This window comes from Lepidochelys kempii, chromosome 1, assembly GCF_965140265.1.
Source record: "Lepidochelys kempii isolate rLepKem1 chromosome 1, rLepKem1.hap2, whole genome shotgun sequence".
NCBI lineage: Eukaryota > Metazoa > Chordata > Testudines > Cheloniidae > Lepidochelys > Lepidochelys kempii.
In genome coordinates, this window is record NC_133256.1 from 186,697,508 (window position 1) to 186,724,618 (window position 27,111).

At 40.3% G+C, this 27,111-nt stretch overlaps 1 protein-coding gene across 7 annotated transcripts in view; it reads right to left on the minus strand.

Moving 5' to 3' along the window:
- Positions 1-27,111, minus strand: part of EPHA6 (EPH receptor A6) — an 872,967-nt gene that overhangs the window by 116,380 nt on the left and 729,476 nt on the right. For 6 of the 7 annotated variants that reach the window (XM_073305263.1, XM_073305254.1, XM_073305245.1 and 3 more), the window contains one exon: positions 12,412-12,534. The exons of the other annotated variant lie outside the window; for it this stretch is intronic. In XM_073305263.1, coding sequence (XP_073161364.1) covers positions 12,412-12,534 — 123 coding nt within the window. The remainder of the gene's footprint in view (positions 1-12,411; positions 12,535-27,111) is intronic. 7 annotated transcript variants of the gene reach the window in all.

A 27,111-nucleotide genomic window follows, 5' to 3' on the forward strand; every position in this document is an offset into this window, starting at 1 on the left:
ATACAATATGCATTGGCAGAGTTTATTGCTCTATCTTTCTAGATGCTTCACAGCTATTACTGGTAACAGAAGTTATAGTAGTGATGTACACTGGTGGGACAGTAGATTCCAGGGAATAAATGTTTTCCCAAGAGACTTTAAAAAAAATACCCATCAAACAAAAACAAACACCCCAAAAACCAATGATGCAGAAAAGCAGCTGTACAACCAGTCAAATTTTACAGTATTAAATCAAAAACTAACAAAACCAACTCATGTACAAATCAAATGATGAATTTACCACAAATAATCGTATTTATACTAATTGTTTTAAATTAGAAATTTGTATTCCAAATACCCTAAAAGGATGGACGTGCAGAATGTGGAGTCGCTCGCCCAAACTCCCGTTAGTCCCTGGCCACTAGGATCTGTGCTAGGCAAGCATAAACACTACCATTTGAATAATATAGTTAAGGAATGACTCTCAGAGCTGGGTGTATACATCCTTGGCAAATAAACAACAGTAATGTACAATATATTGAAGAACATTATTTGCTGAATTCTATTTAATACACACACACAAATGGCCCATAGCTGCCATTCCTAAATGACCAGAGTTTATTGTGTCTACATAGTATTTGAAAAATTGCATATTGTTCTTTGAAGTGTTTTTCTGCAAATTTTCATTCACTACATGTTGTTCTTCTGGTTTAATTTTGTTCTTTTCACGCCTTTTCCAAGCTTTCTCCTTCCCAGCTTATTTATAAAAGCCTTGTGGTCTCTTTCAGTATACTATACTGCCCTGTATATCCCTCCTATATAGTTGCAGTTTTTTCAATGAAATGCTGAGTTCTGTTTCTTCTGAAGACTTCAGTGGGAAGAGGAGCAGACCCAAATACACGTAAAACTTACAAACAGAATAAACATGGCACTGCTATCACAAACTGCTCTGGGACATAGGCAGGTTTTTTTAATTTAAACTACTGGGAACCTTAAATATGCACTCAGAGGGTCTTCCTCGCATTTTCCTGTTGAGGACCAAGGGGGATATAGAAGTTTTAAAATTCCCAGTTCTCCATTGGCTGAGCTCCCAGTCCCAGGGGGATCCATGTCTACACTGCAATTAAACACCCACGTCTAGCCTGTGTCAGCTGACTCAGGCTTGCAGGGCTTGGGCTGTAAAACAGCAGTTTAGACATTTGGGCTTGGGCTGGAACCTGAGCCCTGAGACCCTCCATCTTCCTGGGGTCCCAGAGCTCAGGCTGCAGCCTGAGCCTGAAGTCTACACTGCAGTAGACATGCCATGGAGGCCAGGATCATGTGTGTGTTGGCCCTGTACCTCCAAACTGCTTCCTAGCCTCCCCATGTCCTGTCCTCCCTCTATGTCAGGAAACATCCAAAGGTGCCATAAACCCAGGTGTACCCACTGCCCTAGCCATAGGGGTTTCACATCCTGGATGAGGAACATTCTTTAAAATAAACCTGATTTAGGAGGTGAATCCCTGCAAGGCTGAGAAAAGGACAATGCTTTAAAATGTTCCCTGTCTCCTCCGGCCTGCCACCTCTCCAGTCCCAAATCATCTGGTTTTCCGACAAAAGGGATTCTGCAGGATTGGGGGAATATTTTGGGGAAAGCTGTTTCCATGTTTATAGTTTCTCCCTTTTCCTGATCCAGTCCATCCCCACTCTCCATTCCATTTGTGGAAGCAAAGAGATTGCAGTAGTAGAGGCAAAGCACGTGGCAACTTTTTTCTATAGTTAGGCTGTACAAGTTTGATAAATGTACTGGTCAAATTTTCATTTTTACTGTTAATTTTCATTTTAGCTTTCCAGCCAGTTTTCTTTTAACAATTTTACATTCCTTCAAGATCTGCCTTGTTGGGGTCAATGCTGTGTTACTGCCTTTTCTACAGACTTATCACCATTACATATCTGATGCAAGAAAAGCCAAGTTCTGCCTTGGAGCAGTCTTATTCATCATACTCAGCTCATTTCCAACAGGTAAACCTCCAAAATATACATTCAAAATACAAACACTTGGCCATTCAATGGTCTGTGGGTCTGTCTAGCTGACCATGCATGCTTTAACACACTTCAAACATACATGTAGGGGGAACAACTTTCAGTGCTTTATAAAGTGACTACAGAATGGGGGCTGACTAATAAATAATTATTCTGTGTACTCCTATGATAGCTCTGATCTGAGGACCTCAAATTGCTTTCCAGACAGTAAGCCTTAATAGCCCTGTGAAACAGGTAAGTAAATCCATGTTATATCTGGGTCAGCAGACAGAGATTAAGTGACTTGCCCAAGATGTCAGTGACCGAGAACCTCAGCTGTGGCAGAAGGAACACACATCGCAGCCAGGAGGAAGTTTGGTCTCAATGTGCTTTTGATCATCTTTGTGCTCCCTTGATCCCATGAAGGCCGTGTGCCAGGCCAGGCCTCTGCAGTAATTGGAGCAGCCTGGAGACTGCTCTAAATTATATCAGCTGACAATAGCTCAATGGACCATTAGAGCTACCAGCGATTACTGATGCGCAGTAAAGCCTTGGCCATCTACCCTACAGCCATTTTGTCCGCTCTTCTGTTCTACAGAAGGATCCTACATTGGTTTTAGGACTACTTTCCACCAGTAGAGTGGTACAAAGCAGCAGACAAGATGGGTTCAGTGGCAGAGACAAGAACAGAACTTGGGAGTTGCAGTTTGCACAGTCTGGCCCTTATGCCAAGGAGCAAAGGAAAATGGTTACCTAAATTAATAACAGGTTCACTTTCGGCTTAATTCAAAGGATGGATAAAGTGTTTAGCCCAGTTAGATTATGGCCAGTAAAGGCAGCCCTAGTATAACTACATTTCAATACAATTTACTTATTTAATCTAATGCTGACATTTCACCCCTAAAAGCTGCTGTCCTAACATTTTTGATGTTCATACCACTATACACTTTCCTGTGTGAAGGGCAAGGGACATTCCAAAGTGAGAAAATGTGATTTCTGTCCCCAAATGAAGTCTCATTCGTTACGTGGTCTCTTGCTTTATTGACCTCGTAGTATGTCATAAAAATAAAAGGAGTACTTGTGGCACCTTAGAGACTAACCAATTTATTTGAGCATAAGCTTTCGTGAGCTACAGCATCCGATGAAGTGAGCTGTAGCTCACCAAAGCTTATGCTCAAATAAACTGGTTAGTCTCTAAGGTGCCACAAGTCCTCCTTTTCTTTTTGCGAATACAGACTAACACGGCTGCTACTCTGAAACCTGATAGTATGTCATGGAGTTTAAACAAAATGACATCTGCATATCAAAGGCTCCTATGCTCCATCAATATTCAATCTCCATAATACATAAGAGCTACTTAGAAGGATGTAAGAGGAAATAGAAACATTATACAAATTCACATAGTATCTGTGCCCAGGGAAATTAGGTGCATTAAATTTAAAAAACAACAACCTTTTGTCAAAAGTACAGGTTTCAGAAGTTTAAGGAAAATCAATAGAAAAAAAATGCATGCCTAGTGCTGCAGGAAAGCATGTTTCTCTGCCCTTATAAATACCCCAAGAAGTGCTCAACCTTGTCAAACTGTTACTTCCGTCATTCCGTGAAAGGTCAGCGAAAGCTTAGGTTATCTGTCACATAATTCCTGGTCATGTCCTGTTTATCTCGTATACGCTGTATTTCAAAATATTGTTTATATATTTTTCATTTATCATTTTGACAGCACTTGTGTTGCTTGTTTCCACCCTCACGCACAATGAGCAAAAACTGGATGCAATTATCACTGCCTACAGAGACCAAGGATTACTGTGCTAATGATTACTGCTTCACTAATTATAGGTAAATGTTCAAAAGGTTAAGTGAAGTTTGGTTTCATATCTGAAACTATCCAAAGTTGTTGAGCCAGCATCTTCCTCTCATTGCCTATGAATCTCTTTTTGCTTTCATGTGCATTTTCAATTCAGAAGCAGTTGGGGCTAGGCAGAAAGACTATGGACACTTCTGAAGCCCATAACTGTGTCTTCAGTTGTGAGGTGAGTGATATTCTCTATATTAAAATCATGAGTCAGGCCCCCCAAAATTGTGGGATTGATTTAAAATCATGAAATTTTAAAAATAAATCTGGGTTTCTTTTATTTCTCCTCTGGGTTGGAGCCTTTAGCGGATTAGATTTCCAAGTTCTCTACAACCATGAGGGCTAGAAATTTAATTTAATTTTGTAATTAAAATTGAGAGAGTCTCCCGTAATCCAATAATTCCAGGAGCTGGAGTTTAAGAAAAAACACCAAATATTGTGAGATTCGTGATAAAATTGTGCCACTTGGTAACACTAGGTGGAGAGATTGTCGTTGGAAGCAGAAAGACAGAACATATGGAAGATCTTATGAAAGGAAGTAAGCTAGTGAACAGGAAAGAGCTGTGTGTTGTGTGACAAAATTCCTCTGTTGCCTTGGTGGGTTCTGCACTTTCTGGCGGATTTGCTTCACTCAGAGGTTCACTGCAGTCCTCAGTTTGGCTCCTTTTTCTAGTGGCACAAACCTGCCATTCACTCAGCTAACCTCATCACTGGCCAGCCTGGGGAAAAGGAGGAGAACAATCCCAACAGTCTCCTTGCACGCACCTCACTAACTGAAGTGAGGCCCTTTTTAAAACCAGGTGCCCTGATTAGCCTGCCTGTCCTAATTGATTCTGGTAGCTTCTTAATTGGCTCCAGGTGTCCTAATTAGCCTGCCTTAATTGGTTCCAGCAACTTCCTGATTGTTCTGGAACAGCCCATTATCTTACTCAGGGGAAAGGGACCTGTTTAATCTGGGGCTAATATATCTACCTTCTATCACTCTCCTATAGCCATCTGGCCTGACCCTGTCACAGTTAGAAAGGAAACAAAGAGCCTTATTGGGAATGGGGAAGGAACTTCAGCTCTGCTGAGTCAGTAAAAGAGTTAGAGAGGCCTTCACTAAAAGGGACTGACATCTAAATAAAGATTATGCATGTGTTTAGTTGGGAGATGTGTGAACATTTGAACCAGCTATTCGTGTAAAGCAATTTTCACATCCTTAATCTTTATGTTAGATATGAAAGAGATCCATTAAGATTCCCCGCCCATCATGAAAATCATGATTAAACACTGCATAATTCATTTTCCAATGGAGCTGGGTGTGTAAGTGCTCTCCCCTCAAACAAGATCTTTTTATACTTCCCTTTGTGCGGAATAGTAATCTTGCCTCAATTATCCCTGAACCCAGTTAATACAAATTATTTTTGTCAAAAATGTTCTGACATTTGTCTAAAAATGGTGCTGAATGTCCCAGAAAATGTTCCTACACTCTGATAATCCATTTAGACCTTGGTCCCACTGAAGTCAATGGCAGTATTTACATTGACTTCAATGGGTTTTAGATGACGTGCTTACAGCCAGTGTAGAGATGCAAGTCTCCAGCAGAATGATTGTTCCTCTCCCACACACAGTTTAATCCCAATTTTAGACCCTGGAAAAAATTTATGCAGCAGCATTGGCAATGATTTGCTCTTCTGAAGTTACCTTACAGCAAAGGGATGGATTAGCAAAAATACATCCTTTAGCTAATGGACAGCTCCTTGTATACTCCCACCTTGGACCTCTACCTTCCCCCTCTCCCACCCTGGCAAAAATGGGATGCATAAGGATTGTATAGTAAATTGACTGTTTATGCCAGTAAAATTACATTGTGTCTGTTCATAAATTGGACAAACCATTTCACTAGGGCATTCTGAAGAGTGTACATTTATTAGAAAACAGGTTTTGTTGCATTCTGCATCTTCAGTTATCAATTTATTACTAATCAAGAAAGATATTACATTTTTTCAATTAACAAAAATGCACACACTTCAGCTATTGTAACCCAAAGTAGGGAAAATGCATTAAGGTGCGGTAGGGGATGGCATGAGAGGAACTGAATGGCTATTTTTCTCAATATTGGTGCCACAACTTTATAGTTGAATTTCACTATGAATAATTGCTTCCTGATGGTTTTTGTTGAGTAGTTTTGTTCAATAAAGGGTTGTCAATGCAATTTTACTCTGAATTGTCAGTTTATACAGTATCAAGAATAATGGGCTCATTCATTCAGGTGCATATGGAAATTATCATAAAATATTAATTTTGAGGAACAATGAAACTGATCGTCTGATTTAATTCATCTGATTCTTAGATTTGATTTTATTTAAGAGGCTCTGTAATAAATGTGGACACCACAGTAGGTACCAGGCAAACTTTGTTTTAGAAAGTCAGCGTGTCAAACACCCCACAGGCACCATCTCTTCTGTGTAATCTCCTTTGTTTGGGACACTACTGTTGTCATTATTCATTCCAAACTTGTATCTAACTTACTGCCTACTTCGAGCTTTTTTTCAGCCTTAGTGCTGTTTTGGATTATTTTTCATTGGATCTATTTGATTGACTTTAGGGAAATGCAATCTCATTTGTTTTCTGAACATAAATAATTTTTGAGGCCCATGACAGCAAATGCTGTTTATTTTGTCTTAGCCTCAATGCTTCCACTTTCCTGAGCTGTAAAATGGTTGAATACTTGCCTAACACAGGGGTTGGGAGGATTAATTAGCTATTGTTTACAGCACATAGAAAAAAAGATACAAAACATAATTTCTGCCACACCCTCCACACCAGAGGCTGTACAGGTCATGTCATAGGATCTACTGCAGGGGGCTTCAGCCAGATTTTCTGGTCTACCCTCACCTCCTTCCATTTAATTTGTACACCAAGTAGTGGTTCTGACTGCTAAACAAGGATCCTAGCGTAGTCTCTCCTCCTGACTTACATCTCCACTCATTACTATCAGAGAAGAATCCGGAGAGCAGCTATGAAGGAGACACTGACAGTATTACCTGTATTTCTCCACATCTGTCTTTCTCCACGCTATAGCAGCAGGATCAGTCATCTGTCTTTTAAGTCTCCAATGATGAAAGTAGGGAAACTGGGAATATGGGTGTGACTAGCCATTACACACTGATTCCTGCCATGTGACAGGGGTGTAAACATATGTAATCCTGATCCATTTAACTTCACTAGGACCAAGAAATAAACTGAAATCTCTTACAGCACTCATGTATGGAAGAGTGAGAACTTGAGAAGGTGAATACAGCACTTCCAAATTTTCCTGCAAGCAAGTGGCACTGAGGAAAAATCAAAGATGGTGAATGCACAATTCTTTCCAGAGGGAGGATGAGAGGACTACAAATTGTTAGACTACAAATTGTTAGGCTTTCAAGAATATTTTGATTTACACACGAACGTCACTTGAAAAAGGTACACTGTCTTTACATGAAACCAGATGCCAGGTGAGACCACGGACCATTAACCTTACAGACCTATGTAAGGCTGAGTCACATGAATTTGAACTGTCAGCAGATGGACTAAAAGAAGTCGAAATCGTTTGTGATATAACTGATCACAAGTCAAGGAAGTTATTGTGAGAAAAGGACTTGATTTTGTAAATAACAGTAGGTATTTTCAGGACTAGTGTGAACCAGGCTTCCCAAATAAAAGTGCTAGCAAGCAGTGAAAGAATTTTAATGACGCCATCAAATGCAAGCACTATTCCATCAGAATAGCAATGTCTAGTCTTTAAAATGCAACGAGATTTGCAATTTTGGAAGCAAGTCAAGAGTTTTGAGAAGTCTCACTCAATACGGAGGGTGGGATAATCAACTGCAAAGGGGTTTCTTTGCAGCACCCCTGCACCAGAAGCTAGGCTTGAAGTTGGCCAGATGAGGATTCCTGTGAATAAGAAAAGGAGTATTTGTGGCACCTTAGAGTCTAACAAATTTATTTGAGCATAAGCTTTCGTGAGCTACAGCTCACTTCATCGGATGCATTCAGTGGAAAATATAGCAGGGAGATTTATAGACACAGAGAACATGAAACAATGGGTGTTATCATACACACTGTAAGGAGAGTGATCACTTAAGATGAGCTAATACCAGCGGAGGGGGGGGGGAATGAGGGGAAGAAAACCTTTTGTAGTGATAATCAAGGTGGGCCATTTCCAGCAGTTGACAAGAACATCTGAGGAACAGTGTGTGTGTGCGGGAAATAAACATGGGGAAATAGTTTTACTTTGTGTAATGACCCATCCACTCCCAGTCTCTATTCAAGCCTAAGTTAATTGTATCCAATTTGCAAATTAATTCCAATTCAGCAGTCTCTCGTTGGAGTCTGTTTTTGAAGTCTTTTTATTGTAATATTGTGACTTTTAGGTCTGTAATCGAGTGACCAGAGAGACTGAAGTGTTCTCCAACTGGTTCATGAATGTTATAATTCTTGACATCTGATTTGTGTCCATTTATTCTTTTACGTAGAGACTGTCCAGTTTGACCAATGTACATGGCAGAGGGGCATTGCTGGCACATGATGGCATATATCACATTGGTAGATGTGCAGGTGAACAAGCCTCTGATAGTGTGGCTGATGTGATTAGGCCCTGTGATGGTGTCCCCTGAATAGATATGTGGACACAGTTGGCAACAGGGAATTCCCAAGGGATGCAAAGCCAAATACCAAATTCTACAAAACTGAATATAAAGCATCAGTTGTGGTAAACCCAGGAAAAACAGCTACAAAAGGGGGGTAGTAATTAGTCCCAGGGGATTAAAAGGCCCCTCCCTATCCACTGAGGAGAGAGAACCACAGGACACTAAGGTTCAGCTGGAAAAGAGGTTGCCAGGAAACCAATTAGGTTCAGCTGACTCCAACTACTTGGGACCTTTTTAAACCCTCCCCTGGGTGGTAGGAGGGGGAGAGTGAGGGAGTGAGAGGAGCAGGGAAGCTGCCAGTAGGCTGTTTGCAGCAAGACACCAAACCTTCCCAGTAGGGAGGCTGCACTTGCTCCCCAGAAGGGAAGGAAAACAAGCACAAGGGACTGACTGAGGAGAGGAGTAGCAGGACCCTGTGCCACCTATAAGGATTCGCCTTGCCCCAAACCTGAGTCTCCAAGGCTAAAAAGGACTGAGCCTGCTGAGGCGAACAAGGTATTTTGCCACGCAGTGCAATGGTAAAAGGCAACATTTTATGTTCAGTGAAAGAGAAAAGTCAGTTATTAGTTTCATTTTATTCTAAACCACTTTTGACACAAGTTCCTTAACAACCTATTTTCTACGTGCTCATTATGGAAGCTCTGGTCATTACTCCAGATTTAAAAGTTGAGTTTCATTTTCCACCTAAAGCAAGGATTCAACCTCTTCATTTTGTATGAAAGATACAGTGTATCCTCCCCAAACTTAAGAGCACTTACTCTTTGATTACAGAATTAGTTTTCTGATAATTTACAAGTAAATTTAACAAGTTTGAGTTAAAGGTCTTGGCTTGTAATTAACTTTAAGAAATTTAGCATCTGTCAGTCATCTTTGTCCCAAATGACCTCAACAGAATAACACAGATGCTTCGAACTTTCCATATAGTTAAAATTTCATGAAAATCTTATGCATGGACTATATTTGAATTAAATAGGTTGTAATTAAACTAAATCATTAGCAATTAGATATGTTTGTTATGCTTATAAAGCCTCAGGTCAACAGCTTAGGTAACTGAAGAGGGGCCATTGTGACATCAGAGGTAACAACCAATCACTAAACTTGCTCTATTGCTAATTTGCATGCAATAATTCTATTGGTTGTTATGATTCAGAGGTATGGGGAAGAATGGACAAGTGTCAAGAATACATTATTCTGGTTGGTACATTATTTTGCTCAACCTCTCACTTCTCTTTAAAGATTCAGTAGGCATCAGCTACTTCTGCCTTAGCTCCACTGCGCACTGAGGCAGGAGGACCCCTTCATGCAGAGAATTGGGACTCAGAGGCCCTCCCTTCATAAAGCACCAGTCTCACCAACATAACCCTCCAAAATCAGGAAGAGAATTGCAAGTTAAGGGCTAAATTCACCAGTACACTGTGGCTGCTTCTAGCTACTTTTCTAGCAATTCAAAGCAGCTGTAAAGACAGCTTAATTGGACAGTGCACTCTGGCTGCTTTGGTGTATCTATGAATCTTCTCTTAAAATGAAATGTGATTTCATGACTTAAAGGTAAAAACATTACGGGGATGTTATAATTACCCCAAACCAAGCATTATAAATCAGGCAATTCAGAGTTAAGGTTACGCTTAGAAGAAATCCAAAATGTATTAAGGTAAGAAATGCACAGTTACAGCACCTAAACAACCTTCACTTTGTGCTGTACTCATGGCATGAAGGAAAAAATATGAAACAACTGAACGGCTTCAAAATCAGTTTAATCTAATCAAACTATAAACACTAAAATACCTTAATCACAATCATAATTATTGCATGGCATTGTACGGTGCAGACTTAAGGCTGTTAGTGTGCATTTCTTTACCTTAACATTGAAACTCCTCTCCTCCTCCTCAACCAAAAGTGCACTTAGTTCTTCCCTTCAACAAAATGCATGTAGTCTGCCACTGGATTAATCACGGCAGCCGTCTGCCCTTCTACAGACTGACAATCCTCCAACCTCTATAAGATGAGGCAGTTTGACAAGAAGCTGATGGGATGCCTTTCCTTCACTTGCTGCTATTGCTACAGTGGAAACTGATCTATTAGCTACATTATAATAAATTGTACATAGTAGTAGCACTTGCAGTTTCTTCTCTTTTGAAATATTCTACCAGTCTGAGTCATATTCCCTTTACTCATTATTATAAAGCCCATTATACTATATTAGCACCTACAGGCCAGCTAGGTCAGGATCCCATTGCACTGCTAGGAGCGGTACAAAAATATAGAAAAGGAAAGTCCCTGCCCCCAATGCTTACAATCAAAAGCAAGCAAGTAAACAAACAAAAAACAACAAAAAAGACAAAATAGGTAGATGAGACAAATAAGTGGGCCAGGGTAACAAATATAATAGGATGTCAGCAATTCTTAGCCAATGAGGGTCAGTAATACTATATATATATATATATATATATATATATATATACACACATACACGTGTGATACTCAAAGTAGGGAATATGGATGGAACCAGTAATAGCTCTTTAAAATTATTCAAGAAGCACTCTGTATAGTATTTTTCATAAGAAGATCTCAAAGTGTTTACAACCATTGTCTGCCAGCACCACTTGTGAGGTTAGTACAGTGGCCAACATTTACCAACAGTTATCAGAGAAAGTATCAAAACTATCTGTTACTTCCTATTTAGAGAATGAAGGAAAACAATGATTAATAGTGACCCCTGGCCTGTAACTATCTCTATGTTATGCATAAGTAAGTTGAGGTACAGAAAGATTAGGTGACTTCTCTCCCCAATTGGCAGAGGGAATCCAGGGCAGAATTCATTATGCTCATCCCCCCTGCTCTAACCACTAGACAACCCTTCCTGCCTTAAAGAGAAAATCCAGAGTATGTTAGAAATTAACTAGATTTTTGTGAAAATAGAAGAAACTGTAGTTCATAAAAAGGTAAACCATATGTCAAGGAGGCTGCCGTTTTCCTACTAAAAAGGGGAGAAGAAAGAAATTAAGACAGGAAGAAATTCATTCTATATTGAAATATGCAGTGTGGAAAGCAATAGATTTTGAATTCTGCTTTTAGACCTATTTTAATATAGACGTCTATTAAATTAATTAAGTGAAACTTATCAACTTACTTTTTATTTGCTAGTTTTATTGCCAGGTATCTTCCACGATTCCAGATGAAGACGGATAATGTGCATTCCCCTTCCGGAGAAAAGGAGCACCTGTGATTTGTCATTTTTCTCTGCCTCAGCCCAGCCTACTCCTGCAGATTATTTTTCTTCCCACCCTTCAGCCTGACAGTAGCCCACTCACTGTGTTGTGGATCTCATTACTACATTATGCTTCCTTTTTCAGCTCCATTGTACCCGGCAGGGAACAAACCCTAACTACTTTTATCTATATTTTTTAAAAATGCATGCTGAAGCATATGTAAAACCAGAGTTCAAAGTTAGTTGCTTTCCCCATTTTTATTTCAGTGCATAATTAATTTCTACTTGTTCTAATTTTTTGTTACTTCCTCTCTGTTAGCTGGAAAATGGAAACTTTCATGGAAAACATTCAGGCATTCAGAGACAGCAAATCTGACATTCCAAGAGCCGTTTCTAAGTTATATTTTCTATTTACATAAGTTAATTTCATGCAATGCTTGATAAGAGAACATTGGCAGTTTTCATTTTATATTTCAGTTAACCACTTAGCTATGGCCGTTTCTCTCCTCCAGCTACAGTCTCTCCTACATATACATGGTCAGGTCCTGTACTAGCAGGCTGGTTAATGGATCGAAAAGATCCTCTTATTTTTGTTATTCATTGAGACTGATATTAACCTCCCTATCCTACCACTAACAGATTTTGGTGCTGCTCCCCCAGTAAGGGTTGGTAGAAACTTCACCTGAAATACCTACCAGAGGAAATGCCGGGGGGCAAAGATCTGCCCCGTGAGACTGGATGTGGGGCCGGGATGCTACTTAAAAAGCCCGCCCTCAGGAATCTCGAAAGAGACTTCACCCCAATGGTTGGGAAGGATCCTTTTAAAAGATAAAAATGATCATTAATCAAACAAGCTGTTCTTTAGCTGATCAAAAGAAGCTGATTGTTTAAGAGAGTAAATGAAACCCTACCAAATCAACAATGTCTTCACGGCAGCAGAGTCCATAAAATGCTGTTAAACGATAAAAACGTAACAATACAAACAAAACACACACAACCAACCAAAACAACAAAAAAAGAGAAAAAACCCCACACCACAAGCCATTAAGCGATAGAGTGCTAGCAAGAGAGGGCTTGTTTCCTCTGAACGTATAGCTGGCACAGTGTTTAAATGGGGAATTTCAGAACTTCAAGGAAGAAGAATATAAAGAGATTCACTTTTAAAAGCAAAATCAACCTCTGAGATCCACGTAGAGCAAAATAAGTTTGAGATGCACTATCTCCATGTGTAAAACTCCCACTGATGTCAGTGGAATTTCACACACATAATGGGAGCAGAATATCAGTCTAGATCTCTGCAATCACCTGAAAGTAGAATTTTGTCTTGGCAGGAAATGATGGGAAAAATATCATTTCAAAAGCAGTTATGACAATACACTAAATTTGTCCTCATTTTATGTCATTTATTGATAGCTATTTTGATATATTGAAGATGAAAAGATGAAGGGCCTTAATCCTACAACAGGATCCTCTGGGAAGACCCAACTTCAATGGGGCTCTGCACAGGCCTGTGCTTAGCAGATCTCTACGTTGAATAGGGGCTTGAAATCTCAAAGCTTCTTCGATATCAAAAAATACAACGGGGGGAAAAATCAAAATTCTCCAAGTTTGAAAAAAATTAAAATTAAATCTAAATTATAGTTGGGTAATGAATATTCAACATAACTTTTATGTTAGTAAAAACAACAAACAAGCTCCCATTCAAAAACTTAGGCAATGGTAAGTTTTGATATCTTCTTTCACCATTTTCAGTAGACACATCGTAGTTGCTCCTCAGAGATGGAAAAGCCTTATTATCATTATAATTAGAAAATAAACAGGTTTCTTAATCTTGATGCAGTTTCCATTTGTGGGGACTTCTGTAGATGCAGAGAAACCCAGATGAGCAAATTCATTCTGAAGAAACATCAATTTTTTGTTGAGCCTGTGTAGCCTTACAGAGATCTGAAAAAAAATGTCACTTCTTTGGTTTTCATACACAATAGAGCTGTTTTCCCTCAATACTTACTTCATTTCCCCTTTTAAAACCTAAAGATGGTACAAAAATTATTACAGTATGAAAAAACAAAATTGATATAATTTATGTTTTAAACACAGAACCTTTATAAGGTATCCTTAAAGATCTTTAATAACCGAAGGGTGGGATCAAAACTCTAAGGAATTTTAAAACCAAATCAAAACAATTTCTTCCCCCCGCTATCTCAGGCAAGCCTTAATACATTTTTCCAAATTCTCAGTTCTATTCAAGAACTGTCCTTAATGAGCACTCCATTGGGCACTTTTGTACTGAGTTGTTCTGTGTCTACGACCTTGATCCTGCAAAGGGATCTGCATAGGAAGATCCTTCCATCCACGTAGAGGTGAATGAAGTCAGGGGACTCAGCACAGATGTATCTCTTTGCAATACTGGGGCCCAAATCAGTAATTTTCTTTTTCATGACCAAGTTTTCTCTCTAGGAGTGATCTGTGGTCTGCCAATAATACATTTTTAATGGTAAGAAAAATTAATAAAATAAATTTAAGAAGAGTCACCTCTAAAGCGATCTTTGTGACTCTTTTAAAAAAATTTGCATTAATTTCTCTTACCATAAAACATGAACTACTGGCAGACCTTAGATCATCCATCACATCTACCGATGTGAGGAAGAGCTCTATGTAATTGGAAAGCTTGCCCCTTCTGCGAACAGAAGTTGGTCCAATAAAAGATACCTTACCTACCTTGTCTCTTAAGGTATTTAATACAAAGTATATTGCAGAAGACTAAAAAAATTAATGAGAAAAATACAATATCAAAGGGGGAAAAGCAAAAATTGTAAGCATAACAGGAGGGCAGAGTGAAAAGTCTGAAAATGCAAATCAACATAAGGAAGTGGATGTGTAATAGTAAAAATGAAGTAACTGAGTTTCAGAAATGGTATAGAGAACTGCATGGATATCTCTACAGAAAATAGAAGTTCTCTCTAGCTTAGTGTGTTTTTTTTTCCTTTAGAAAAGGAAGAAGCAGTCTTTATTCTGGTCCCAAGTCCAAATCATAGTTAGCAAAAAAGTCTCTGCAGGTTCCTATGCTTTATGTTTCCAGCTGTAAAAGTATAAGACATGTTTCTTTGCTGGGAGGTTGCTACTCTTAGGTCTATTCTAAATATAAATATTTTAAACAATTGTAAACTTTAAACAATGTTTAAAGGAAAAGTTTTCTTAAAACTGATAAGAGTGGACAGCGTCCTGTTTTCATTTGAGTCAGTATAACATTTCTTTAATCAACTAGCCGTCTTCAAAAATGCAGTTCTCTCAGTGAACTTCATTGAAAGGAGAGGGCTGTACATCTATTTGGTAAAGCATTATTTTGCTCTGCACAAATTTCTTGGAGGGAGAGGGGCAGTGTTACAGCAGGTGGAGAACCTTTAGAGTAGTCAGAGTTATTACAGGTATTAAAAAGGAAAAAGTAGACAAGAAAAATAAGCCATTATTCCTGAGCAAGTTGAACACATTCCACTACATAGCCACCACATTAATGATTTCATCACACAAAAGAAGATCATATATATAATTACCCAGACAATGCCACAATAGCATGGAAAACTATAATTATATAAAAAAAGTATCAGCAGAAAAAATAAGGGCAACAAAACAATTAAAGTACATGGGAAGTACTTGGAATATCTGTCAGATATTAGATTTCAGAGTAACAGCCGTGTTAGTCTGTATTCGCAAAAAGAAAAGGAGTATTTGTGGCACCTTAGAGACTAACCAACTTATTTGAGCATAAGCTTTCGTGAGCTACAGCTCACTTCATCGGATGCATACATCTTCTGTATTTTCCACAGTATGCATCTGATGAAGTGAGCTGTAGCTCACAAAAGCTTATGCTCAAATAAATTGGTTAGTCTCTAAGCTGCCACAAGTACTCCTTTTCTTTTTGTCAGATTTTATTAATCTACCATATATAATAGCTAGATTTGGGTTCTATAATAATGGTATATGGTTAGAACTCAGGGCAAACTAACTTTCTTCCAGAGTTTTTACAACAAGGTTTAAAGCCAGAAAGGACAATTAAATCGTCTAGTCTGACCTCCTGTATATATTGTTATATCAGACCTATTATGTTAAACCCGGTTTGCAACCTTTCAGAATTTCAAAGGACAATACCATTGGATTGCAACTACCCAAAAACCCCAGAATGGCGTTCGTTCTGGTAGCTGGATCTCCGCTTGAGCACCTGCAGACACTTTCTGCTAACTATAATGCCGCAACACAGAAAAATGTTTTCTTTTTAAGCTATTCATCTGCATTTTGCTCCTGCCAAAAAATATTTCTGAATAAGAAAGAGAATGACTATATGATTATGTGTTTGCTTTTTATGTAGACTATGAAAGGATATGCTTTCTATTCTGTCCTTTCTAATTTTGTTGTTCCATTAATCCTTGCGAGATTTGAAACTGAATGTGGAAGTGGAAGAAAAAAAACGTGTTCAGCCTGGTCTTTCAGAGAACTGAAGTGATCAACGAGTGAGAACAAGGCACTTCAACTGAAGTGGTGAGGAAGAGCCTTGACAATAATTTTCTCATGAAAGGACGCTAGCAGATGACATTGCAGGACCAGGACCAAGGTGAGGCAATGAAAGAAACAGATTATTTTATACCACTGTACACCATTGCAATCATATTTTGCAAATATTTCCATGTTTTGGAAAACTGTTAAACTTCAAGCTATAAGTCAATTCTTCATTGGTGACACATAGTGAGACTTCTAGAGCCCATTCTTGCTTTACTGGCACCTTTTCTGATTTACACTGTCTTGTAATGCACACAATTTCACAAGAAAAAAGACTATGCAGAAATTTGTTTATGAGAAGTAGACCCAAAGAAAGTGAATAAATACAGAAGTAATGTGGAAAGGAGATAACTAACAAGGGATAATTTGAAACAGGAAGTGGTGGCAATAGAATCCCAGGGTCAGAGACCTTGGCGGGGGTGGGGGGAAGGTTTCAGAGCCCAGGCTCTAGCCCATTTCTACACTATTGTTAGCTCTGTAACCATGACTCCCGCAAACCCGAGTCAATTGATCCAGACTCTGAGACTTGCTGCCGCAGGTTTTTGGATTTTGTTTTGTTTTTGCAGTGTAGAGGTACACCTTTTTAACACATCAGGGCAGGTTCTGGTCCCCACTCCGGTAGTGAAAAGTAGCAGGAAAGCCACCTAAATTGGTTATTTGAGGATTTACTTCCTTGCATAAGGTAATCTCCAGGTGGTGCAGGGCTAGGACAATGGATTCTTTACTACACCCTTCTCTTCTGAAGTAGAGGGTTTGGCTGAGGAGCCACCACACCCAGCTTGTTCCTGTTACTGGAACAAATTCTTGGGACAAAAGGCAGTCAAATGTAAGAAAGAACAGCTTTCAGGCCACCTTTGTCTCCCCTGATCGTGTAGAGTATCCGCAGAATTCATTATTTCCTACTCAAAAATACAGAGGCTGGTTTCATTCTTAAGCATTTTGTCCAGCAATGGTGAAATTCAATTTATACAATTTACTCTCTGTTAAAGGGATAGTCTTACCTAACTAAGTATGTTAAATATGACACAACAATTTTATTTTTTTCTTCTTCAGCTGTATTGCTATGCTAAATAAAGTTTTCTGGAAATAAAGAGCAGTTTGTAGCCATTTCTCTCCTAGGGCAAATACCTCTCTGAATTCCCTTCTCTCCTTGTTAGTCTCAGAATTCATGTCTGGAAATATAGAGGAAGTATGCTTCTTCCCAGATGAATTTTCCATCCTTTCCTAGCTTGTGAAAGAATGTTTTTCTAGTCCTCAAATCTCAGTTTTGTATTATGATATGCTCTTACCCTTGAATTTTGGCTGAAGAGATCTACAGAATCTTGTCTCTTCCAATTTGTGAGAGTCATTTCCCCCATCACTTTGTTAATCAGGTTGGTTACAAATTCAATCATGTTTTTGCCTTCAGCTTTCTGTGTCATCTTTATTGTTAGGTTTGAGCATCATGTTCTGTTTCTCAGGTCTTTTAATTTTATTATCAAAATGCTGTAATCACTTGACAATCTCTTCAGGCAGATACTTTAAAAGTCAACTACAGAGAGAATGACTCTTCAGTCACTGCAATTCTTGCAGTAAATATTTCAGTTGAGACGCTGAAGTTTTAATAGATAGCAGGAATTTTTGCTGGCACTGTAGGCTTCCTGTATGAATTTCTTTTAGGAATAGATGAATTACTGAAAAGTTCTCTATACTAGTTTCCTCTTCTCCAGCCACTACTAACTTTTGTGGTTTGGTGAGCAGCAAGTGCCCTTGCTGAAGTCTAGAACTTTCTCTTGGAGACAGTTTCCCTCCTCCTCTCTTTTTTTTGGTAAGTTTCCTAGACCTCCTGTAGTATACAGGAATAGGGTAGTATCCGTTTTAATAGTTTGTAAGCCATTTAGTGGTGTTTATTGTTTTAGAAACTAGCAGTAAGTACATAGCTATGCCTCGGATATTTGTACTAATTTAGTAAGACTATGTCTACACTACAAGCTAGGGCCATAATCCCCCTTTTTCGTACACGTACTCACTCTAGCTCGGTGCGAGGTTGCACGAGTATGAATAGTGTAGTGGTGGTCACACAGGGAGCGGTGGCACAGCGTTGCCATGCTGTGTAGAAACCTGCCTGAAGAGCTGCTACTGCCTGCGCCACTGCGGCTACACTACTTTGTACCCTCGATCTAGCTCTCATCAAGCGCGCATAAGTACGTATACATGAGCTGTAAATCACACCCTAGCGCACAGTGTAGAGGTAGCCTAAATATGGCTACTTCTGGCCCAACTATGCCTGTGTGGTTCCTTCATGTTGTTGTTGTTGTTGTGCAAAGAACAAAAGACAACACGTCCTGACTTCGAAGGAAAACTATGGGCTGCTGTTTAAGATTTAAGTAGAATTGACTATATTGAAACTGCTAGTGTGTCTCTTTGCTCTGACACTCTTCACAGTCCCACGCTTACTTTGTTAATATATGCTGGTCACTTGACATCCTGAATGTCTTCCAATAAAAGGCCCCCACCTCTGTGCTGGACGTTCACTTGCTAAGGAGGATACTATTCATGTGGATTCTGCCTTGAAACTATAAAAAGTTAAGATGACCAAGAAATTAAGGGTCAGATCTTACAAATTTGAGCAAGTCAGCATTGTTCTATTGACAACAATGGCGCTATGCTGATTTCTACTAGCTGAAGATCTGGGTCTAAGGTTTGAAAAGTGTGCATGAATACGTTCAGTTCCGTAAACAGGCACTACAGAGAGAATGACTAACAGCCAGTGGTGCAAGCAGAGAATACTAACAGCCAGTGATGTAAGTAGAAATCACTTCTTGCCAGTATGCTGCACTCATGGGAGGGACACAAAGAGGGGGGCACGTGACATCCCCACGTGACTCCCCCACATGACTCCTCCCCACCCTGCCCTCAGCGCGGGGCCCCCCGCACTCTCCCTGTCTCCTCCCCATGATCTACATCCATCCCACATTACCTGGGGTGGGGGGCTCTGTCCTCCTCCTGCTGCGCTGGAGACTTCTGCTGTACAGACCCCAGGCAGGAGGATTCAAAAGACACAGCTGTGTGGAAGGGCTGGGGTTCGGGCGGTAGAGCTGCTGGCGTGAGGCTGCCCGGCGGCCCCATGTTCTGCTCCTTTCCCCGCTGTGGTTCCCAGGAGAGCTCTGCGGTTCAGGGCTCTCCCAGGAACCACAGCGGAGAAAGGAGTTGAACCCCCAGCCCTGCCCTCTGCCCTTCCACGAAGCTGCGTCTCCTCTGTCTGTACAGCAGCCCCCAGCCACGGGGCTGGGGGTGATACAGCTGCCAGAGGAGTTGCCTGCGTTCTGCTCCTTTCTGGCAGGGCTGCTGTACATACGGAGAAGACGCAGTTCTGTGGAAGGGCTGCGGGAGGGCTCCTCCACTGTCTTTCTGGTATGCTGTACCAGCTGTAAGTATTTTATTGGTACGGCATACCGGACCACACCACTGTACTTGCACCACTGCTAATAGCCTGAGTGCAGAACTATAAATCATGAACTTTTGAGATCTAATCTGGATGCTGACACTGACTTCCTTTTGTGGCCTTGAGCAAGTCACTTCACCACCCTGCCTCAATTGACCTATTTGTAAATAGTATCAGAGGGGTAGCCGTGTTAGTCTGGATCTGTAAAAGCGGCAAAGAGTCCTGTGGCATGTTACAGACTAACAGACGTATTGGAGCATAAGCTTTCGTGGGTGAATACCCACTTCGTCAGATGCATGTAGTGGAAATTTCCAGAGGCAGGTATAAATATGCAAGCAAGAAACAGGCTAGGGATAACAAGGTTAGTTCAATCAGGGAGGATGAGGCCCTCTTCCAGCAGTTGAGGTGTGAACACCAAGGGAGGAGAAACTGCTTTTGTAGTTGGCTAGCCATTCACAGTCTTTGTTTAATCCTGAGCTGATGGTGTCAAATTTGCAAATGAACTGAAGCTCAGCAGTTTCTCTTTGAAGTCTGGTCCTGAATTTTTTTTGCTGCAGGATGGCTACCTTTAAATCTGCTATTGTGTGTCCAGGGAGATTGAAGTGTTCTCCTACAGGTTTTTGTACATTGCCATTCCTAATATCTGATTTGTGTCCATTTATCCTTTTACGTAGGGACTGTCCAGTTTGGCCAATGTACATAGCAGAGGGGCATTGCTGGCACATGATGGTGTATATTACATTGGTGGACGTGCAGGTGAATGGACCGGTGATGGTGTGGCTGATCTGGTTAGGTCCTGTGATGGTGTCCCTGGTATTAGATATGTGGGCAGAGTTGGCATCGAGGTTTGTGGCATGGATTGGTTCCTGAGTTAGAGTTACTATGGTGCGGTGTGTAGTTGCTGGTGAGAATATGCTTCAGGTTTGTGGGTTGTCTGTGGGCGAGGACTGGCCTGCCTCCCAAGGCCTGTGAAAGTGAGGGATTGTTGTCCAGGATGGGTTGGAGATCACTGATGATGCATTGGAGAGGTTTTAGCCGAGGACCGTATGTGATGGCCAGTGGAGTTCTGTTGGTTTCTTTCTTGGGCTTGTCTTGCAGCAGGAGGCTTCTGGGTACACATCTGGCTCTGTTGATCTGTTTCCTTATTTCCTCGTGTGGGTATTGTAGTTTTGAGAATGCTTGGTGAAGATCTCTAGGTGTTGGTCTCCGTCTGAGGGGTTGGAGAAAAGGCAGTTGTACCTCAGTGCTTGGCTGTAGACAATGGATCATGTGGTGTGTCCGCAATGGAAGCTGGAGGCATCAAGGTAGGCATAGCGGTTGGTGGGTTTTCGGTATAGCGTGATGTTAACGTTACCATCATTTATTTGCACTGTGGTGTCCAGGAAGTGGACCTCCCGTGTAGATTGGTCCAGGCTGAGGTTGATGGTGGGGTGGAAGCTGTTGAATTCGTGGTGGAATTCTTCCAGGGTTTCCTTCCCATGGGTCCAGATGATGAAGATGTCATCAATGTAGCGTAGGTAGAGAAGGGGTGTGAGTGGACGAGAGCTGAGGAAGCGTTGTTCCAGGTCAGCCATAAAAATGTTGGCATACTGTGGGGCCATGCGGGTACCCATAGTGGTGCCACTATCTGGAGGTATATATTGTCACCGAATTAGAAATAATTGTGCATGAGGATAAAGTCACAGAGCTCAGCAACCAGTTGTGCTGTAGCATCATAAGGGATACTGTTCCTTATAGCTTGTATTCCATCTGTGTGTGGGATGTTTGTGTAGAGAGCCTCTACATCCATGGTGGCTAGGATGGTGTTTTCTGGAAGATCACCAATGCATTGGTTTTCTCAGGAAATTAGTAGTGTCACGGAGATAGCTGGGAGTGCTGATGGCGTAGGGTCTCAGTAGAGAGTCCACATATCCAGACAGTCCTTCAGTGAGAGTGCCAATGCCCGAGATGATGGGGTGTCCAGGATTTCTGGGTTTGTGGACCTTGGGTAGTAGATAGAATAACCCCGGCTGGGGCTCTAAGGATATGTTGATTTGTTCCTGTGTTAGTGTAGGGAGTGTCCTGAGTAGATGGTGCAGTTTCTTAGTGTATTCCGCAGTGGGATCTGAGGAAAGTGGTCTGTAGAATTTGGAATTGGAGAATTGTCTGGAAGCCTCCTTTCGGTAGTCAGACCTGTTCATGATGACAACAGCACCTCTTTTTATCAGCCTCTTTGATTATAATGTCAGGGTTGTTTCTGAGGCTCTGGATGGCGTTGCATTTTGCACAACTTAGGTTATGAGGCAAGTGACGTTGTTTTTCCACAATTTCTGCCTGTGCACGTTGGCGGAAGCATTCTATGTATAGGTCCAGACTGTCATTTCGACCCTCAGGAGGAGTCCATGTGGAGTTCTGCATTTGCTCCAAACCCTCAAACAGAGATCAACACCTATAAGATCTTCACCAAGCATTCCCAAAACTATGATACCCGCATGAGGAAATATGGAAACAGATCAACAGAGCCAGATGTGTACCCAGAAGCCTCCTGCTGCAAGGCAAGCCCAAGAAAGAAACCAACAGAACTCAACTGGCCATCACATACAGTCCTCAGCTAAAACCTCTCTGAACCAGCGATCTACAACCCATCCTGGACAACAATCCCCCACTTTCACAGGCCTTGGGAGGCAGGCCCAGTCCTCACCCACAGACAACCCACAAACCTGAAGCATATTCTCACCAGCAACTACACACTGCACCATAGTAACTCTAACTCACGAACCAATCCATGCAAAAAACCTTGATGCCAACTCTGCCCACATATCTACACAGGACCTAACCAGAACAGCCACACCATCACCAGTTCATTCACCTGCATGTCCACCAATGTAATATACACCATCATGTGCCAGCAATGCCCCTCTGCTATGTACATTGGCCAAACTGGACAGCCTCTACGTAAAAGGATAAATGGACACAAATCAGATATTAGGAATGGCAATGTACAAAAACCTGTAGGAGAACACTTCAATCTCCCTGGACACACAATAGCAGATTTAAAGGTAGCCATCCTGCAGCAAAAAAAATTCAGGACCAGACTTCAAAGAGAAACTGCTGAGCTTCAGTTCATTTGCAAATTTGACACCATCAGCTCAGGATTAAACAAAGACTGTGAATGGCTAGCCAACTACAAAAGCAGTTTCTCCTCCCTTGGTGTTCACACCTCAACTGCTGGAAGAGGGCCTCATCCTCCCTGATTGAACTAACCTTGTTATCCCTAGCCTGATTCTTGCTTGCATATTTATACCTGCCTCTGGAAATTTCCACTACATGCATCTGACGAAGTGGGTATTCACCCACAAAAGCTTATGCTCCAATACGTCTGTTAGTCTGTAACCTGCCACAGGACTCTTTGCCACTATTTGTAAATAGTGATGTCTTGTGAAATTTAACATCTAAAAAGTACTTCAAAAATAAAAGTGATATGGGTGCTAAGTATTATTAATAACATGCTGCTTAATATGCACATCATGATGAATATTGCAAGTATCCTTACTCCAAACTGTAAGTTATACTATGGGCAGAATCCTAGCATTACTGTGTTGAACCACATAGAGATGGAGAAGGGTGGGGTGGAAGTGGAGTAGAGCCATATACTGCACAATAAATCACAGTTATCCTACTAGCATAGCTCAGAATGGATCAGGATAGATGGATGGGTGAAGGAAATGCATCGTAGGAACACCTTACTGCTATTTTCATGCACCATCTATTAGAATCGATAGCACTCCTCTGCAAACATATTGAAGGAATGGCCATTCCCTTTGGCAAAACATGGCCCCTGGTGTACCACTGCGCCTAGTAATGGGGCTCCTGTTCTAGAGTTAGAGTGGTGGGTTAACCCATACCACTATTCAATTAAATAATATAAATTTTAAATGTTTCCAATACAGTTGAAAAATTGAGGCAATAATCTGCATTTAAAATAAAATGCACATCATACAAATATTGATGACCAAAACAGACCCAAAAGAAAAAAAAATTAAAAATACTCTGCAAAATAATTTAAAAGCAGGTAAATAAACTTGCATTTTAATATTTCAAGGGCTTAAATAAGTTTATTCCCCCCTCCCCGCAAAGAACTTGTATAGCTCATGAAATACATAAGTTACAAAAGTTTCTACTGCTTTTTACTGCTTTCCGTGGCACAGCGAACACAGCTTCTGTAAGAATCAATGAGCTGTATTCTACTTTGCATCAACAGAATTATTTCCAGGTTCCAATCACCAGCACCTGTGTAAACCCCATGGCAGCATTTGGACTACACAGGTGTCACTGGGAGCATAATTTAAAGGAACTAAATTGCACAGGCGTAGCTGAGACTCTAAATTGGCTTGCAGAGTCTTTATTGTTGATTACGTGAGAGAAGGAAAGAACTCAGCTTTACTCTGAGCCCAGGTTGAGTTTTTCAGGCTGGCAGTTCGAAAAACTCTTTGTTTGTTTCTTAAACTTGTAAACAGAGTACAGTAATCATGAAAGTCCAATAGGGCATATTTAGAGTCATTGTTAAAAGAAAAGCATTTCTGGAGTTCATAGATTCTAAGGCCAGAAGGCACCACTCCGATCATCTAGTCTGACCTCCTGTATAGCATGGACCATAGAACTTTTGCAAAATAATTCCTAGAGCAAATCTTTTAGAAAAACATCCACTTTTGATTTAAAAATGATCAGTGTTGGAGAAACCACCATAAAGCTTGGTAAATTGTTCCAATGGTTAATTACTCTCACTGTTAAAAATGTATGCCTTATTTCCAGTCAATATTTGTCTAGCTTTAGCTTCCAGCCATTAGATCATGTTCTAGCTTTCTCTAATAGAACTGAAGAGCCTATTATAAATATTTGTTCCCCATGTAGGTACTTATAGAGTATAATCAAGTCACCCCTTAACCTTCTCTTTGTTAAATTAAATAGATGGAGCCCCCTGAGTCTATCACTATAAGGCATGTTTTTTAATCCTTTAATCATTCTTCTGGCTCTTCTCTGACCCTCTTCAATTTATCAGCTTCCTTTTTGAATTGTGGGCACCAGAACTAGACACAGTATTCCAGCAGTGGTCACAGCAGTGCTAAATACAGAGGTAAAATAACCTCTATGCCTCAAGATTCCCTAGTTTATGCAGCCCAGGATCACATTTGCTCTTTTGGCAACAGCGTCACACTGGAAGCTCATGTTCAGCTGATTATCCATCATGATCCCAAAATCTTCTTCAGAGTCACTGCTTCCCAGGACAGAGTCCCTCATTCAGTAAGTGTGGTCTACATTATCTGTTCCCAGATGTATACCTTTAGCTGTATTAAAACACATATTGTTTGCTTGTGTCCATTTACCAAGCTATCTATATCGCTCTACATCAGTGATTGTCCTCTTCATTGTTTACCACTCCCTCAATTTTTATGTCATCTTCAAACTTTATCAGTGATGATTTTATGTTCTCTTCCAGGTCATTGATAAAGATGTTAAGTAGCACAGGGCTACGCACCAATCCCTGCGGGACCCCACTGGAAATGGACGATTCCCCATTTACAGTTATATTTTGAGACCTATCATTAGCCAGTTTTTAATCCATTTAAAGTGTGTCATGTTAATTTTATATTGTTCTATTTTTTTTAATCAAAATGTCGTGTGGTACCAAGTCAAATGCTTTACAGAAGTTTAAGGATATTACGTCAACACTGTTAGCTTTATCAACCAAACTTGTCACCTCATCAGAAAAAGATATCAAACTAGTTTGACAGGATCTATTTTCCATAAACCCGTGTTGATTTGCATTACTTACATTACCCTCCTTCAGTTCATTATTAATCGAGTCCTGTAGCTGTTGCTCTATTATTTTGTCATCCCATTTACCCTTTCCAGTGGCCTCAGTTAGACCAACCCTGAGCACTTGTGAAAATCCCACCTTTAACAAGTATGCTTTCTGGGAGCTTACTACAGACCTTTAACTTCTTTGGTGTCCTATGGACTTCCAATGAAGGACCATCAAAGTTACAAAGAATTTTCACAAACCATAGCAGGTGCTGTGTGAATATTCATACTTCCTGAATGCACACAATGTGTGACCCTCAAGGGTTTAAATATATTTCTTTCTATCATTTATTAGACAATTTTGAGTAACCAAATTAAAGCCACACATTTCTTTACATCCCTTCAAGGAGGAAATGACAATAAAATAATACTTGCTGTGTTTGTTTCAATACTCTGTCATGGAGAATTGTGTTAAGAAAGACTTCCCGCTCATCCTGGCATTCAGCTAAACCCTATTTCTAAATACTCATTTATTTTTGATGTTATCTGTTCATTTGATTTGTATCAAGCCTTGCTTCCTATTAAATGGGACTGAAAAGAACAAATCAGACTCTGCGAAACACGCAGCTGAGGACTGCCTAATGTAGTATATTGTGACCCCTAGAGAGGGATGTTTCTCTTAGGGGAAATTCATGCCTCCATAGAGGCCAGCACAAAGCCTGTGCATTATGTTCCATTTATGCCCTCAAAATATCATTTAAATGGGACTTAAATGGTGCAGAGGCCTTGGCTGCCCCTCCTCACCAGACTGAATTTCACTTCTCAGAATATGGGGTAGTCTCTGCTGTTGAAGAACTCAGTCAGCTTTGCGGCGTTCTTGTGAATGAATAGTTATGATGGCTCCTTGCAGTAGGGTCAGATCTTTTCTAACTGGCAGGTACAAGCTCAGTTTTCCCAATTTCAACAGCACAGATTCAAAAGTTGAACTCACTCTAACTTCATTCAATTCTGGCATAGCAGTGGTCATAAATGGAGTGACCATAAGCACAACCTTTGTGCATTAGTGCGAGGGGTTACACTGCTTCTTTTATTCTATTAAAGAAGCACTGTTTGTGGTTCCATACTTAAGGATGAGTTGTGTTTTGCACTTATAACAAAGATGAAACCATTTTGTATGAAGCATATAGTTATCCTCTCCAAAATTAAAGCACTTACTCTTGAGTATTGAATTAATTTTCTGAAGATTTACAAGTAAATTGGTTGATTAGTTTGAATTAAAATTAATTTAAAAATGAGTCCTTAAAATTACCATATTGAGTCAAATGTTTTTGCTGAAGGATCTTAATAATAGAACAACACAAATGCTACAAACTTCCCTTGCCATTAAAACTCACTATAAGCTTGTGCATAGGCTACACTTGATGAATTCCCAGTAGAACTTCCCTATATCAAAAGGGCTATTATCTACCATTTTTCTCAGTGGAACTAGAGTCATAACTTGCCCACAACGAGATGGTCATTTTGAGAAAAGCAGCTATCTCCCAAGGTTTTCAATAAGACTGAGCCCAGAAACTGATTAAGGTCTGATAATGTTTCAAAATTTTCTAAATTTAAGTTTAACCTTAAATCTGAATTTCCT